This window comes from Furipterus horrens, unplaced genomic scaffold (genome assembly GCF_987537825.1).
Source record: "Furipterus horrens unplaced genomic scaffold, mFurHor1.1.pri manual_scaffold_1, whole genome shotgun sequence".
Taxonomy (NCBI): Eukaryota; Metazoa; Chordata; class Mammalia; order Chiroptera; family Furipteridae; genus Furipterus; species Furipterus horrens.
In genome coordinates, this window is record NW_028327171.1 from 201,581,238 (window position 1) to 201,597,276 (window position 16,039).

General features: G+C 40.6%; 1 protein-coding gene across 6 annotated transcripts in view; it reads right to left on the reverse strand.

The window, feature by feature from the left end:
- Positions 1 to 717: 717 nt before the first annotated feature.
- FN1 (fibronectin 1) overlaps positions 718 to 16,039 on the reverse strand; it is a 65,192-nt gene continuing 49,870 nt past the window's right edge. For 2 of the 6 annotated variants that reach the window (XM_090283431.1, XM_090283449.1), the window contains 12 exons: positions 15,880 to 15,967; positions 14,823 to 14,999; positions 13,766 to 13,855; positions 13,362 to 13,541; positions 12,133 to 12,222; positions 10,759 to 11,150; positions 9,624 to 9,762; positions 7,283 to 7,447; positions 5,370 to 5,495; positions 4,761 to 4,867; positions 2,181 to 2,294; positions 718 to 1,481 (listed from right to left, as the gene is read on the reverse strand). In XM_090283431.1, the coding sequence (XP_090139557.1) occupies positions 1,410 to 1,481; positions 2,181 to 2,294; positions 4,761 to 4,867; positions 5,370 to 5,495; positions 7,283 to 7,447; positions 9,624 to 9,762; positions 10,759 to 11,150; positions 12,133 to 12,222; positions 13,362 to 13,541; positions 13,766 to 13,855; positions 14,823 to 14,999; positions 15,880 to 15,967 (1,740 nt within the window). In that variant the 3' untranslated portion in view covers positions 718 to 1,409. Of the gene's footprint in view, positions 1,482 to 2,180; positions 2,295 to 4,760; positions 4,868 to 5,369; positions 5,496 to 7,282; positions 7,448 to 9,623; positions 9,763 to 10,758; positions 11,226 to 12,132; positions 12,223 to 13,361; positions 13,542 to 13,765; positions 13,856 to 14,822; positions 15,000 to 15,879; positions 15,968 to 16,039 lie in introns of all 6 variants that reach the window. The other 4 variants (XM_090283423.1, XM_090283440.1, XM_090283459.1 and 1 more) reach the window with 2 other exon arrangements.

Below are 16,039 nucleotides of genomic sequence, written 5' to 3' on the forward strand. Positions count from 1 at the left end.
ATTCATTGCCAGGTATTTATTGAACTATTTCTCAGCATTGCACATAGCATATAAAATATATTTTCCATGTCTTGTATTTTATGCGTTATTAATATTTTACTAATTGATAACCGACTATTTCCACTGCCACCGTTATTCTGAGTGCTATACTTAGTCCCAAAGCTTTGATGTTACCCCAAAGTGAAGCTGAAAAGGAAATGGCCTTTGTAGACCAAGAGTAAGCAAACCCTGTTCAGCTGGGGGACCCTGAAGTTGTTGACTGCCACAAATGTAGACAAGTTGGATTGAGGTAATTACACCACTGGGTGTCCCTGGGACAGAACTTCCCTGTGCTATGCTATTCAAGTAGTTTTAACATCTGTCACCTTTTTTGTACTTGCAGGCAATCTCTGGGGAGGGAAGAGTGATGATGATTAGAAAAGAGGAACTAAAGATTGTTTCAGCTTTATTTCTGAAGAACTAGGTAGCAAGTTAAATAAATACTTGCATCAACTTAAATCTGGTAAAGCAAGAAGTACGGGACGATCTGCATTACTGAAGAGATGAAATGACAAAATGTATCTGTGTTTGTAGTGATTTAGAACTACTTGTACTGAAGTCACCAAGAATTTGAGAGCCGAACACAAAGGTTTTCAAATGTTTGCTGCATTGAAAAGAAAAAGAACATTTATAATTCTTTTCCCCCAAATGTCTTTATGTAAAAAAGAAGCCATGGCATTCAAGTTGTGGAATGTAAATCTTTTATTAAACAGTTGTCTTTCCACAGTAGTAAAGCTTTGGCATGTACAGTATAAAAAATAGTCACCAACCATAATTAACCCAAATTCCTCTTATCAACTGCATACTAAGTATCCTCAATGCAATTTTTTTTCCATATAAAAATACTGGGAAAAATTGATAAATAACAGGTAAGAAAAAGATATTTCTAGGTGATTACTAGAATCATTTTGGAAGAAGTGAGTACTGCGAATATTTTAAACATCACAGTAACAAGGACATGCCGTTCCTACAGTATTGTGGGCCAGACAGTTAAATGGAAGCAGAAGTGTTTAGGTAACTTTCCTTCTTAAAGTTTGGGTAATATCATTTCAGTACATTTTGCATCTGGGCTGTTGCATGTGCTTCCATATTGATCCCAAATCACAAGTTAGAATCATTTAAAATACTGAGCGGTATCGAATACTTTGGAACAGAACAAGCAATGTACTGCCCCCTTTTATGAGAAAAGTCTCAAAACACTCCCAGGGTGATGCTTGGAGAAGCTGTGAGTTGAGCTGAAGCTGGAGGAGTTCCTCTTCCGAGCAAAGGGCTTAAGAAAGAAACAAACACTAAGATGGGGCCTGCTAATGTCACTCCAGTTTGGATGGGCCTTGGCGGAGATCCATGCTTGGTTTTCTGGGTTGGAAATATTACTCCTGATAATCTTCTCTGTCAGCCTGTACATCTAAGGGCATGAAGCACTCAATGGGGCAGTTGACATTCTGTTAAAGTAGACGATGAAGAAGAATTAGCAGCAAATACTGCAAAGTGTACCAAAAAAAAAAGGGGGTGGGACTTCTAAGACAATTACTTACAGGTCGGAGAATAGTTTTAGCTTTAAGAACCTACCAATACCCTGCCTTTTGTCATCTAGTGGTTATAGTTTTAATGACGTCTTTTAACCTTTGTCGCCAAATCTGTTGCCCTCAGAATACAACAAGGATGCCAGCCTGTTAAACCAAGCACGCCGCTGTCCGGGGACAGCCAACCGACCTGGAGTCTGCACGATCCTTCCCCATGTGGGAAGGCCACCCTCCCCTCCACACCCCCACTCTTATTAGGGATTTCTGGACCCAAGGGTAGGTAGGACAACAACCATGTCCAGCTTGAAGCAGCTAGAGGAGCTTGAGACCTTCGTCCATTGTCCTTTATAAGATTATAAAGGGTCTTAAGTCTGAGAGAGGGGAATTGTTACAGAGCAGGGGGCACCTCAAAAAATTAATTAATTAATTAATTTTAAAAAGAACCTACCAATAGGCTCAAACTGGGTAATAACAGGTGATGTTCAAGAGTTTAATACATTAGGACCTAAATTATGTTACAGGATATAGTAATCTAGATTGGTTGATTCAAAAGATAACAGTCCCCACTATGTGACATTGCATTTAGGGGAGAAACATTCATGGTGCAAATGCACTTACAGTGTTTGAGTTCTGATTGTATCTCTCAGAGTACTGGTTGTTGTAGGGATGCTCGGGAGAGCCTTCGTGACCGGGCTCAGCCCCGGGTCTGCGGCAGTTGTCACAGCGCCAGCCCTGGGAGCAGAGGCATGAAGTCAGGGGGGGTTTATGATAACATGAGAACATCACAATTCAGTGCTTGTGTTAAGAATGTCATCTCTTCATTAGCAAAATATAAGCAGTTAAGCAAAGGACACTTTAATGATGATTTTGTGAATGTATAACTCATAGAATACATTTTGGCTGACTACTCATATCTTAGAGCCGCCTCCATTTCTGCTTTTCCTTTCTCCTGAAATGTTCTCTTTTCCTCCAACCCTCTCATCAGCTGAGGCTCATTCCAGCCCCAACTACCTTAATAAGCTTTCCCCACTAGATAACAGACAAGGTTTTCCTAGAATCCTAGAGCTTATAAAAGGGGCTTGAGGTCACATGGACAAAACTGTTCAATTTATAGGTAAGGACACTCAGAAGGGTGACCCACTCAGAGGGAGTGGGAAAGTCACACAGTGACCTGCTGGTGACGTTGGGGCTGCCACCCAGCTGAATGACTCCTGGCCATGCTCTTCCAATCGTACCACATTGCCACTCGCTTCTTAAATGGCTGTAGCCAGTGACACGTAGCCTTTATCCGACCAGTGATGGCCAGAGAGTGGGAGTGAGACCAAGCTGGGCCAGTGAGGCTCTGCCTGAGGCTTCTGCTAGAAATGGGAGGAAATGTGTTCCCTCTCATTGTCGTTCCTAAGCTGGAAGGAGATAAACCTGGAGCTGAGGGAGGCTACCTTTGTCACTGTCCCTCCTGGAGAGTGAAGCCAATACAAAGAAAGGAAATACATGACAGCGAGACTCCAATGCCATTGAGTAAGGGGCCCCCAAGCTGGTGGGTCCTGACGCGTTTCAGTTCTGTGAACCTTCTTTTGCCTAAATTAACTTGGACTGAGCTTTCCTCTTACAGCGAAAAGAGCCCTGAGTAATACAGATCACTCCTCTATAGTGCCAGTTCAGTATTTCAGACATATCCCTCCATTGAAAAGCATATTCCCCATAACGCCAAATACAATTATGGGTAAATGCCTACTTAGACAACCAATGAATCTTGCTTTCCTCTAAAAATATAACAGTTCCCACTCCTGTCTTAGGCGCTTCATTTAGCTCTTTGCTTTAGACCAGAAGAGGTGTCACACGTGAAAGGTTTCATGTGCGTAAATAATGAGATGCCCAAGTGAGACCAAAAAGTACTTCCCAACAAACTCACTCCCATCACATTTCCTTCTATACCAACCCCGTGCCCAGAGATGAGAGATCTGTGATCACGGTCTGTAAGCGTTAATGGGAAATACAGAAAGAGACTCCGCAGCTTCTCCCTATCGGAATGGGCAGGGCCTCCTGCCCCACCTAACCCCTTGGGGTGGAGGGAGACTGTAGCAGTTGACTGCCTGCCCCAGGTCCTCAGGTGGGGACAGAAGCAGACCCTTTAAGACTCTTCCCTGCTGCCAGATTAATCTTTTTAAAGGCCACTGTCTGTCACGCTCCTTTTCTTCCTGGGCCCCTGCAATTGGCTGTTGCCAAAGGCATCAACCAGGGATTCTCATCCTGGAGCGGGGAGCATCTCCTCCCGCATCAGAACTGGAGGGCTGTGCGGGAGGGTCTGTTCTCACTGAAACCAAAGGACTGTTAGGTCCCTTTACTTTTAAAGAGTCACAAGAGTCATTTGATTTTGAGATTTCAAATGTTAAGAGAAAGGCGCAGCATTTTTCATGATATGGAAGTAGAACAGATTAGAATTGGTTGAGAAGTACTGGTTTAAATAACAGACTTCCACAGCCCATCTAATTCCTTACCACAAGACACCAGGCCGAGGGGTGGCTCCCTGAAGCCCGGACAGTCAGCCCCTCCCCATCCCAGGGGTGTGATTACTCTGCTCTCTGCTTCCTCCCCTCCCTCAACCCAATTGGAACCATCCTAAATCCCAGCCAGTTTACATTTCTCTTTCTCAAGAAACTTTGCATGCTGATTTCAGCCTACCTGGTACTGTATTACTTGGCAGACCCATTAAGAACCTTATTTAATGAGCCTGACTTTCAATGTATGCTAATTTAATGCCTCTAGCTACCCCATCTTGAAGAGCCGGGACCATTTTCATTTCACCCCTATTCCTTAGCACTGTGCCAGACCTATAGCAGGAACCTCTATGTTTTTGAGACAATACAAAGAAAGGGCACTCTCTTAGATCTGGGGTGATATTCAAAACATTTAACAACGATGCTGCAGGGGCACCTGTTCTTTAGATTGAAGCTGGAGGCCCAGCACTACCCAACTTGAACACTTAAGTTGCCGAGGAAGAGAGACAATCACAAATGGGGGGCAACTGGAAAGAGTATTCAGGAGCTTTACCTGGGAAGCTGTGTGCCAAGCGGAAATAAGGTGTTTCAATATTTCATAAGGGGCATCACTAGACTATTAGGTACAGCATACACACAAGAAGCTTAACCCTGAATTGTCAGTTTATCTTGATCTTATCAAAATTGTAGGCAGCCTTACCCGCTGGCCTCCAAAGCATGTGCAGGAGCAAATAGCACCGAGATATTCCTTCTGCCACTGTTCTCCTACGTGGTACGTTTTCCCATCATCATAGCACGTTGTTTCATCTACATGGAGACATAAGTTAGGAGTGTGTTTGAGAATAATCAGACAGACTTGACCCATCTAAGGGGGTGGCTTCTGTTTCTTCCCTAAATTTGTGTCATCACAACCAAAACGCCACATGTTTGGGGAATCATTCATCACAGAGAAACTACTGTATACCTCATAGGAGAGCATTTCCAAAAACTACATCTAATAAACTGAGATGGTGGAGATTGTATATTAAAAGTTGAGTCTAAAGACCCATAAAGCTTTCTGATAACATTTCAATGCAGTTAATGATCAAAAAGCTCGGGTCAGAGCAGTGCTCAAGCGCCATCATTAACATTAAATCATGGCTCATTTCTGAAGTTTGTCTGCTTTCCCAAATCAAAAGATTAACAAACCCACTGTTCACTCCTCAAAGAGACCCAAAGTCTCCACTCGTTTCTCTGATTGAGAGTTATAGCTCAGTAATGAGTGCGGAAGTGCTTGACAAGGCACTAAAAATGATCTGTGGCCACATACGGGGATCACATTTGAATTCTCCTTTTCCATTTCCAAGGCAAGTGCAGCTCATCATCTGGCCATTTTCTCCCTGACGATCCCACTTCTCTCCAATCTTGAAGTTTACACCGTTGTCATGGCACCATTCTGCAGGGTGGGGGAAATCAGAGGCAGTTACTGGTGTGTTCTGACTCACAAGACTGAACACACTTGGGGTATGTCACAGGATTTTAAAAGCCAGGTATCTGGAAGGAACAGTAAGGAAAGTTAAAGGGCATCATCTCAATGGCAAACCAGTATTTTTTTTTTGTTGGATTTTAAAATATTATGTTCACCATTTAACATTTTTTGAGCTATTTTAAGAGTCAATATATTCCTCCATAGTCACGTCACAAGAACAGTCAGTGACCTTCGTTTGAATTCTCACTATTAAGGTAAAACTAAAGTAGTATTTGAATATTTTAGGACTAGACAGTCACTTTGGGTTTTCAGAGATCCAGGATACAAAACAGTTCAATTAACCGAAGTACAGACAAAAAACAAAACCCAAAGGTCAGCCGGTTTCTGTTTGCCACAACCTGTTTTTTGTAGATGAGAAGAGAAAAAGAATAAATCTGTGTATCAAAACAACAAAAACAAACAAAATGATAAATCAATGGTTACTGTCTCTGAAAATCAGACTGATTTTAAGGATAGCTAATAGCCACAGTTATACATCTTTACTATTACACATAAAAGATGACTTTTAAATCTACACAGTTTATATAGAAACAAAATACACTTCAATAGTTTGTAAAACAATACACTATTTCCATTTTATCAATGTCACTCAGTCCTTAAACTTTACGTTAATCAACAATTATGACATCTAAGCAAAGAATATATAGTGTGAGCCAAAGAATCACATAAATCAACTTTATAGCTCTGCTCCCAAAATTGCACCTCCTTATACAGATGATAAATACACATACTTAAAAGTAGTTCAGTTTCATAAATGAAAAACCACCTAATTGATGCCAAATGTTTAAAATTCCAACTCCTGAAGAGCATGACACTAGAGCTGCCCTGTCTTTCCATTTTCAGGTGGTCGAGCACAGGAGTCTGCATTAAAAAAATTAGTTGTGTTTCTGTTTCGGTCTGGATCATATCATTTCAGGTATACAAGTTAACTAAAATATTATGTTTTATTTGTCCAGATATGATTTCTGGATATGTCTCTAGAAGGCTTGTATGTAAGGCATAATGGTTAACATCTACAAAAACAAACCAATTGTCAATAATATATCCCCTAAAAACAAACATAAATAAAAGGTTTATAAATTCTACTACAAAATCTTAAAACATAATAAGTAATTCCTTGAATCATTTTAACTAAAAAACAAAATATTACAATTTTTGTATAATTTGAAGATCAAATATATTTTGATTGAAGACTCTCTTAATCATCTATAGATTACCTGTACTCCCTTGTGCCTGATGTGTGTTTGTATGTGTTACTATGATATGGACATGTTTGGTTTGTGTTGAAAGAGGCAGAGTGTTTGTTGAGTATAAATGTTTACCTCTGAGCTCACTCAACACTAAAGATTAAAAGAAACTTGGGGCTGCTTGTATCTCTCACTCGACCTGGCTCCCAAGAGTGTGACTTCGTTCATTTAGCATAACAGAAAATTTTTAAAAATCCTATTACCATCCCCAAGTTATTTTTCATTGACGCATTGACATACCCCCTTGAAATGAAGCACTATTCCACAAGTAAAATTTCCCATCATTTTTCTATGATGCAAAATGTTACTTTGAGTCAAGCAGTCTCCCCTCGTTTGCTCCATGTTTGGAAGAGCCCATGTCTGCCAAACATGATTCCTTGGCACACTGCAAATGCATGGGTCTGCAAGGGACAGACGGATGAGTGATGGACAAAGCAAGCTACTCACTAGATGAATCACATCTGAAATGACCACTGCCAAAGCCTAAGCACTGGCACGAGAGTTTAAAGCCCGATTCGGACAATCGCTCCCACTCCTCTCCGACGGCATAATAGGAAACCGTGTAGGGGTCGAAGCACGAGTCATCCGAAGGTGGGTTTAGGCCTTGGTCAACTACATGAAGAAACGGAGGAAAAAGCAATAAAAAGACATCTTATTGGAGGCTTTGGACTGTAAGAAGAAAACTCCTTATTCTATGTAGTGACTTTATCTAAAACAAAAATCCCAATAGCATTAAGAAGCATGCATCTGTTCTATCAAGGCAACAAGCTGCTCTAATAAATGACACTTAAATGTTGCCAGTGGACACCTGAAAACGCATCTTCAAAGGAACCCACCCTTTATTTTTTGTTATCAGCTCTGTAAAAAAGTCATTTCTTGCAAATCTAGCCTATAGAACAAGGAATGGATCTTGACGCAATTTAAGCTAGTTAAGAACTTCAGTGCACAATGCAAAGACTCAAAATGCCTCTCCGTCACTACGTCAGTGACCTTAAGCTATTATATTATAGTTCTCTGTAATAAGGGATGATACTCAAAATATCTCTACCTGCTTGGGAGTTTGTGAAGATTACATGAGATCATGGTTTCAAAGTTCTGGCCCATTACTAACTCTTAGAAAATGCTCACCAAATAAAGAATAATTATTAGAGGGCATCTTTTGCTTTTACTGCAAAATTTTAGCATTTTTATATTCCATTATAATGTGGTCTTCACTTTTATTTTTGTATATTTTGCTTAGTAGTGCAAAACTTTGAGATTTTGTACATATTATCATAATTATAGGACTTAATAAAATTAATTGTTCCAAATAAGAGGGAGCAATGGGATATAAATGACTTAGGAACATGTAATGGTGGCTCTTCATGTTGCTTAAGATCTCAGTCTTTGTGTCTTAGGAAAGTTTATTATAAAATAATTTATACCAACAAAGAATGTTTAAGTTATTCTAAAAAGTAAATGAACTAACTTCTGTGTCTTTGAATCTCACTGTGTATATTTCTGCTTACAGTGCAAAAATCAAAAGCTCAAAAGCCAGAGATATTTGAAGTGCCTAATATTTTAGAAGGAAACACCCTGGGGGGAAAAATAGAGTTTTGGAGAAACTAAGAAGGCTGAGATGTTTCAAAGCCAGGAGAACCTGACTAGAATGCAGAATATTGCTGCTGGGAATATGGAGGCAGAAAGAAAAATAGAATGAACTTAAACTGCTACTAGAACTTTCAAAAAGCCTCCTAAAAAGAGCCAAGAGTTAAAATTCCACCTGATTAAAGTTATGGAGATAGAATTTTTTTAAAAAAGGTGAAAAAGCACAAAAACCTTCATGTTCTTGAAAATTCCTTTCACGTGGCGTTCTACCAGTAAAACCACACAAAGCAGAAGATATGTGTTACCGTGGGTATACTACAACTAGCACAAAAGGGCTCCTTCCCCCTCCCCCAGATACTCAACTGCTGAATTCTCTGGTGTTTATACATGTAAAACAGCACAGTCAATGAGGAAGGAGGCTGACATTAAGTAAACTGGCCCTAAAAATAAAGCCAGTCACTTGTCAGGGAAAAAATTCAGCACTGCCTGGTGATAGAGAACCCTCTGGTAGGAAGATAGGGGATTTAGAGTTCAGATAATTTCCTAACTTATGTTCCTTGGTGAATCTTCAGCTGTTGCAGGTTGAAAAGCCAAGTAATACCCTACTGGTTTAATAGGATTTCCCAGGTGCTATGAAGAGGCAATGACCATTCAACCTCCATAGAGGTTTTGGATCTATGTAATCAGGAAAAAAAATTGAAACAAGACTGGAAATAAGGGAACCCTTGGGACAGAAATGAGTTGTGTTGATAGCATTTTACTTCAGAAACAAACACCAGCTGTCCCATGTCTGCAGATGGGGAATGTCCTTTGCAGGTCATCAGTTTGGGGACTTTAAAATGACTTAAGAGGACAGCAACATGGGGAGATGGAGACAGTCTGGGCAAAGGGGTCAGGAAGCCTGTTCCCGGTATTGACTCAGATTCAGAAAGGTGCTCATGAGCAGAGACTCAGAGTGTCAGACTAAATATCTGAAGCTTGTTCCAGGTCTATCATCACATAGCTGTTTGGGATTCTGAAATATGTGTGTGTTTTACAAAGACACCAGGATACTATGAGGGGAACATAATTATTTAAAGTTGCTCATCTATTACACAAAGTAATATTATTTCCCAAAGTTAAAGGACAAGTCAGTAGAAAAAATAGAAAAAGCATCCCACAGAGGGGAGCCTGGGCCTCAGTAACACAGGCGTTCACATACCCGAGTTGCCCACAGTGACAACCTCCTCCCGAACTTTGTGCCTCTCGTGGTCCTTCAATGCTTCCACAATGATGTTGTAGGTGGTCCCTCTGGTGAGACCAGTCAGGGTGGCACTAGCAGAAGTTCCAGGAACTCGGAACTACCATTATTGGCACATCCAAAGTAGGGAAGAAAGCGTGACAGTGAGAAACCCCCATGACTTACCCTCTTCTCTCACCCATAACCCTCCCTGTGTAAACAAAATAAAGGATGACAAAGAAAGACGGACAGGGGAAAGGTCCCAAACAGCCAAGGAGAGAAATGGAACTTCGGTGAATGGCCATCACGTCTCTGTGCCAGATCTTCCTGCCAAAAATCTGCCCCATGTGCTCCACAGTTACCAGGAGCCCTCGGTAACTCTAGGGACAGTCTCTGTTCCATCTGCTACACTCACAGGTCTGTACAAGCGATGCCCCCTTTACACAGAATGTGGACATGGTAGGGAGATTTATTCATCCCACACAAGGTGGCACCTGACCCCCACTAGGGTCTGTAAAACACTTTGGCAAATTCTCCAGCTCAAGTTTCTAAGCTCATAAATCTTTCATAGTTGTAGCCAGTTTTTAAAATTCTGCCCCTTTCTAAAACTAAGAACACAATAAAATTGATCCCAGGAAGACAAATGAAAGAATAAGAGTTTTAGTTAGAGAATCAATCACTTACAACAGCGGATATGCACAGCTTCACCTAAGTTCCTTCACCTTAGACCTATTGTAGATAATGGGACTCTTCAAGGACAAACCATAGGGTGGCATTTTAGCGCTTTGGGTACAAATTAAAATTCAGAGAGAATACTTCTCCCTCTTTTCTAGGATCATTTCTTTGTCTATATTACTAAGGAGCCTCAAATGGGTGTGAATAATGGAAAGGATTTCATTCTTTCTGCTAAACAGAAGCTAATGACACTCTGGTAGTCCCCCCTGCTGCAAAGTAGAACCATACTGAAATAAAAATTTTAAAAATTAAGGGTTTAAGTGAGCCACCTTTCTAAGAGGCCCTGGAAATGCAGCCACTTAACATGAGCTTTGGTGCCTTCAGTTTTCTAGCTTCCTCCTTTCCAAGCCACCCAGTCAGATGTAAAGAGAAAATTAATTACCTGTAAGGGTTCTTCATCTGTGCCAACTGGATGACATGAAATTATATACTCAGAGCTTTCCTGGAATGGGGTCCAAGAGATGGTTGTCTGAGAGAGAGCTTCTTGTCCTGTAGAAGCATTTGGATTGAGTCCCAGAACGTGAGGGTAGAGGTGATGGTCTACGTCTCCCCTGGGGACATGACCAATTTGGATCTCCTCATTTATATTCGGCAGATATGGTCCTGGCCTATGCCTTATGGGGGTGGCCGTTGTGGGCGGTGTGGTCCGCCTAAAACCATGCTCCTCAAAGATCATTTGTTGCCCAACACTGGGCTGCTGCCCCGCAGTGCCAGGAAGCTGAATACCGTTTCCAGTGCCATACCCAGGGTTGGTGATGGAAGGGGTCTTTTGAGCTGTGGAGGGAACATCCAAGATCTCTGGTCCTTGAAGGTTGGGGTGTGGAAGGGTTACCAGTTGGGGAAGCTCATCTAGCCAAGAGAGGTTAGAGCCAAAAAAGCAAAGCGTGTTAAGCTCCCAGAAGTACCAGCAGTAGTCATTATCAATTCAGGCAACAAAGACTGTTTATTGATTTGATCAAAGCTCCTGGCAAATTAGCAGTTCTTAGATCACAAAACACTTTTTTCAGAAAGAAATCTTTATGACTTGTTTCTCAAAGATTTCTATAGAGTTTATAATGAAAAAAGTGTTAGTATGAATTTATCATACACACAAAGCTTTATACCACTGAGCCCCAGTGAAGCTGCCTCTGCTCAAATGAGGCCTCATGGAATTGAAATGCTTTTCTTTTCTTTTGAGAATCATGTTTTAAGGACTAGAATCCACACTAATTATGTCAGCATCTGGGGTATGAGAATTCCAGAGGTTTGGTTCAATGGTTCATGGTTTGAAATGGTAAAAATAGATAAAAATACATACATGTTTGTTTTTTAAACTCTAACAGCATAAACATAGCATTTTCTTCAAATTAAACTAATTGGAAGAAAAAGTAAGACATTCTTTAGCTCCAACTTTCAGAAACCAAATAATATTAAGCATTTTTAATTTCAAAAAAAGGTATAGATAAATAGCAATGATAGTCATTTCACTTTTATATTTTTATATCTCTTTTGAACGTTTCAAAGGTGAATAAAAGTCTGTATTTTGACTGGCTAAGAAAAAAATAAAATGACTTTAAGGAAAAAAAGATTGAACAGATTATGTTAGGTTATCCCTGCTATCAAAGAGCACAACATATATGCTATGCTGTTAGAAGACAAAATTTCCGTGAGACATGCATCGAAACCTGGAGAAGCTTTTCACTGCAAAAGAAATCATTTGTAATTTAATTAGTTTTTTTCCTGTCTCCCCATTACCCTGAAAGTGATCTTTCTTTACCTGTCTTTTTCCTCCCAATCAGAGGCTCACTCTTCTGGTTGTTCCTAAGGGCAATGACTTGGATTGTGTACTCAGTTCCTGGTTCCAGACCTGATGGAAGGACAGACAGATTATCACATTATGTCTGTGGGCTCAGCTAGTCAAGTGGAAATTGATCTCATCAGGAGACACTCCTGGGGAGCAAGCGTCTTCACTGCCTCGGGCTGCTGGACTCTTGAAAGGTAAAATTGACTTTGCTTTTCTTCCATAAACATCCAAATACTCTGCATGTGATGGCCACTGAGCAAATTAATGATTTTACCATCAAATAGGACACCTGGATAGGCACTTGCATGCTAAATTTTCCCGGGCATTCTTTTAGCATATGATCTATCTGCCTTTTTGAATTCCAAAAAAATCTATCAGCATTGTACACCTCCAGTGGAATGCACATTTGGGAGAGATCACTGAAGATGATATCCATGGATCTGCTCAAGCCTAATAACCAGATGGCCCTCGGTGAAGGATCAATGAAAAGTGAGACAACCGGGTTAAGTGCTCTGCAGGAGACAATGAACAACCTTTATGGAGGGCCTAGAGGAAGCATCCGATTCAACTGTTCCCATATCTGATTTTATTTTCCTGTCCCCAAAGTTTCTAAAACAAACAAAACAACAGTGTCTCCTTCTGGTACCAGTGTGTTCTCCAGATGATACCCTAACACATAATTTGAAAACTTAATCTCTTGGAGAAATATAATACCAGAGGCCCGTGACCTTTCCCACTGAAATGGACAACTCTGAATCCCCGAGCCAGGCATTCTCTCTACTATGCAGAGCTGGGAATCACTTTGCCTCATGAAGGGCAATGAGTGGAACTCTGGCACCTCCTACAAAATCATCAGCTCTTTAGGGAGTTGAGTGAGAGGAGAGGCTTAAATTAGCTAGTTTGCCTTGAACTATGTATGTTTTCTAGAACTGGACTGACAAGTACCTGGCAGATGTATAGCAAATAAAGAGATTTTAGTCATGCCATTAGGGCAGCATCAGAATATTACTCCTTTTATATGACTTCATGCCGTTTGAGATGTACTGAGCTCTGTAGCTCCTATACAGAAAATGCTTTGGGGGAGCTATCAGCAACGGGCTTCTGTTCTCCTGGTAAAGCATTGCAGACACAGCTGGAGTCTGCTAAGCACTTTGTGTCCCAGGGAATAAGGAGGAAAAACAGTAGCATGGAAGCAGTAATACCAGTAATAGTGGCCTCTGTGACACCAGGGCGGGGCCGCGGGACCACTTCTCTGGGAGCGGAGCCGGGCTTCTCATACTTGATGATGTAACCAGTGATCTTGGCCCGGGGCGGCTGCCATGACACCAGCAAGGAGTTGGGTGTGGTTGCCAGGAAACGCAGGTTGGACGGTGCATCAATGGCTACAAGAAACCAAAGTTAAGTCTCTAAGAAATGAAAAACCGAGAAAATTACTCCTGTGCCCTTTTTCCAGTCCTTATGAACAGAATCAGAGAGTTCTGTAAGCTGTAAAAATGATTCACTATGATCTTTAAGACAAAAATATCGGCCTCATTTTTGTTTCTTAAGTTCACAGGACTGACCACGTAGAGGTCAGTGGCATTTCTTCAGCAGAAAGGATAGTTACCAGTGGAGGCGTCGATGATCACCGGGGAGCTCCGGGCATTGTCATTCAGGGTGTACAAGTAGATCTTGTAGTCAGTGCCGGGTTGTAAACCTGGGATTTGTGAAGAGATGATTTTTATCAGATCTTGATTTATTAGGACGTCTCAAACTCATTTGCAATTTTCATGGTTTCTCTATTACCCTGTCTGTATATGGACCACATAAATGGGTCACATTGGAACAGTAAATCAGAGCGTGGCGTGGGTATTGACTGTTCACGAGAAACCTCTCTCAGAGGAAAAATCGCTGATGCATACAAAGACAGTGGCTAAAATAAATCTGAAAATACAAAAATGCTACGTCTGAAGTGGCCCTCTTGGAGAATGAGGGGCAAGTACTTATTGAGTGTTTTCTCTTCATCATAATCAGATGGTCTTTGATTGGTAACTGCAATCAGAACTTTAAATCTCAAAGAAACTTGAATTAACCCAGATACTGAATATACTCTGACTACAAATTTGACCTTTGTGAATGTGCTGTTTGATTTTTTAAATTTAATTATGCTTCATAATCTTTGCTAATGTCAAATCATTTCTTTATTTACTGATTTTTGGAGTGAGGGAGAGAAGGAAATATCAAATTGTTGTTCCACTTACTTATGCATTCATTGGTTCATTCTTATATGTGCCCTGACCAGGATTCAAACCCACAACCTTGGTGTATTGGTTTGATGCTCTAACCAACTGAGCTACTCGGCCAGGGCCAATGACAAACTATTTTAAGTTTCTTTTGGTTTAAGCATTACATTACCACTTTTTTAATATAAGAAAGGATACATTGATTAAAACCAAAATGATGAATAGAACATGTCATTTCTCTGGCAAACATTAAATAAAATCAGGCATTCAAAGGACAAAACTATTTCTGATCATGGTTTGAAAATAAGTTTTTACATAATAGAGCTGGGTTATCATAAAATGCTGAAAATAAATTTAATCAGTGCAAGTGCTAGAATAATAAGCTCATCTATGTGGCGAGCAGCAGCGAACAAGCATGGTCAGTCCCGTGAGGTCCCTGACCTGTGATGGTGTAGCTTCTGACATCTGGACTGATGGTTCTCTGAACTGGAGTCTGGCCATTCCCTGGCATGGCTTCAACCTGGAAGCCGGTGATTGTCTCAGTCTTGGTTCTCCAGCTAATGGTGATGGTGGTCTCAGTAGCATCTGTCACACGAGCCCTTCTTGGAGGGCTGACATCTGCATGGGATCATAGCCAGAGATTAATGCCTGGCTAGTTCATAGAGGTAAGGTGGTGATATTTTAAAATCTTCCTTTATTATACACAAAATACATCCATTTCTAAACATGGCAATGTATATATTTTCTCCTGCAGCATCCAGAGAGAAAGGTTGACAGTAATTAGAAACATAAAAATATTCACCTTTTGTTTTGAAGAACTAAAAAACACTTGTTACAGATATTATCAGTGGTTCCCAAGGCGAGTTTCATAGTATCTATAAATCCCCCAATAAATGTTAAAATTATTAACTTATTAAAATGTACCATATGTGTGGTAGGAGTTAGAATCATATGGCCAGCTAGGAATAATATATACATGTACTGCTGGTATTTTGTCATTTTTATAGGGCTTCATATTTTTTCTCTCAACAGATGAAACACCACCCCTTACTTTGTAGATGAGGAAACTTTGACACTATATGATTTCTGAAAGAGCATATCATGAGTTATTGATATGGCAGAAGACTAGAGTCTGAGCCCAATTCTGTCCAATACTTCTGCGCTGTTAAGATACAGTAGAAGGCGGCATGTACCCCCCAAACTTAACTCTATAAAAGCAAATTCCAACAAGTAGAGCATAAATTACATGTTAGTCCTCGTTCATAACACGAATATTTTAACATTATGAAATGATCCCCTTTGTGGACCCCTAGACCACTCTGTGGGGGAGGGGTGCATAAAAGGTGACAATGGTTAAGTCAAAGGGGTGGGTGAGGAAATCAAATCCCAGATTGGGAATCATTCCATGGATAACTTAGGGATCTAGAAAATCATTTACCATTCTTTAATTTTTATTTATACAGAATGCTTTTGGATACTAAAAAGTTTGATTACTCACTCTCCAGAGTAGTAACAACTCCATAAGCTGGTCTGCTTGTCAAAGTGTCCTTCAGAGCATAAACACTCACTTCATATTTGGTGGCCACCTAGAAAGAAGGGCACAGTAAGCTTTAGCAATGGGAAGCCCAGGGATTTTCACTCCAGCATTAGAAAAACAA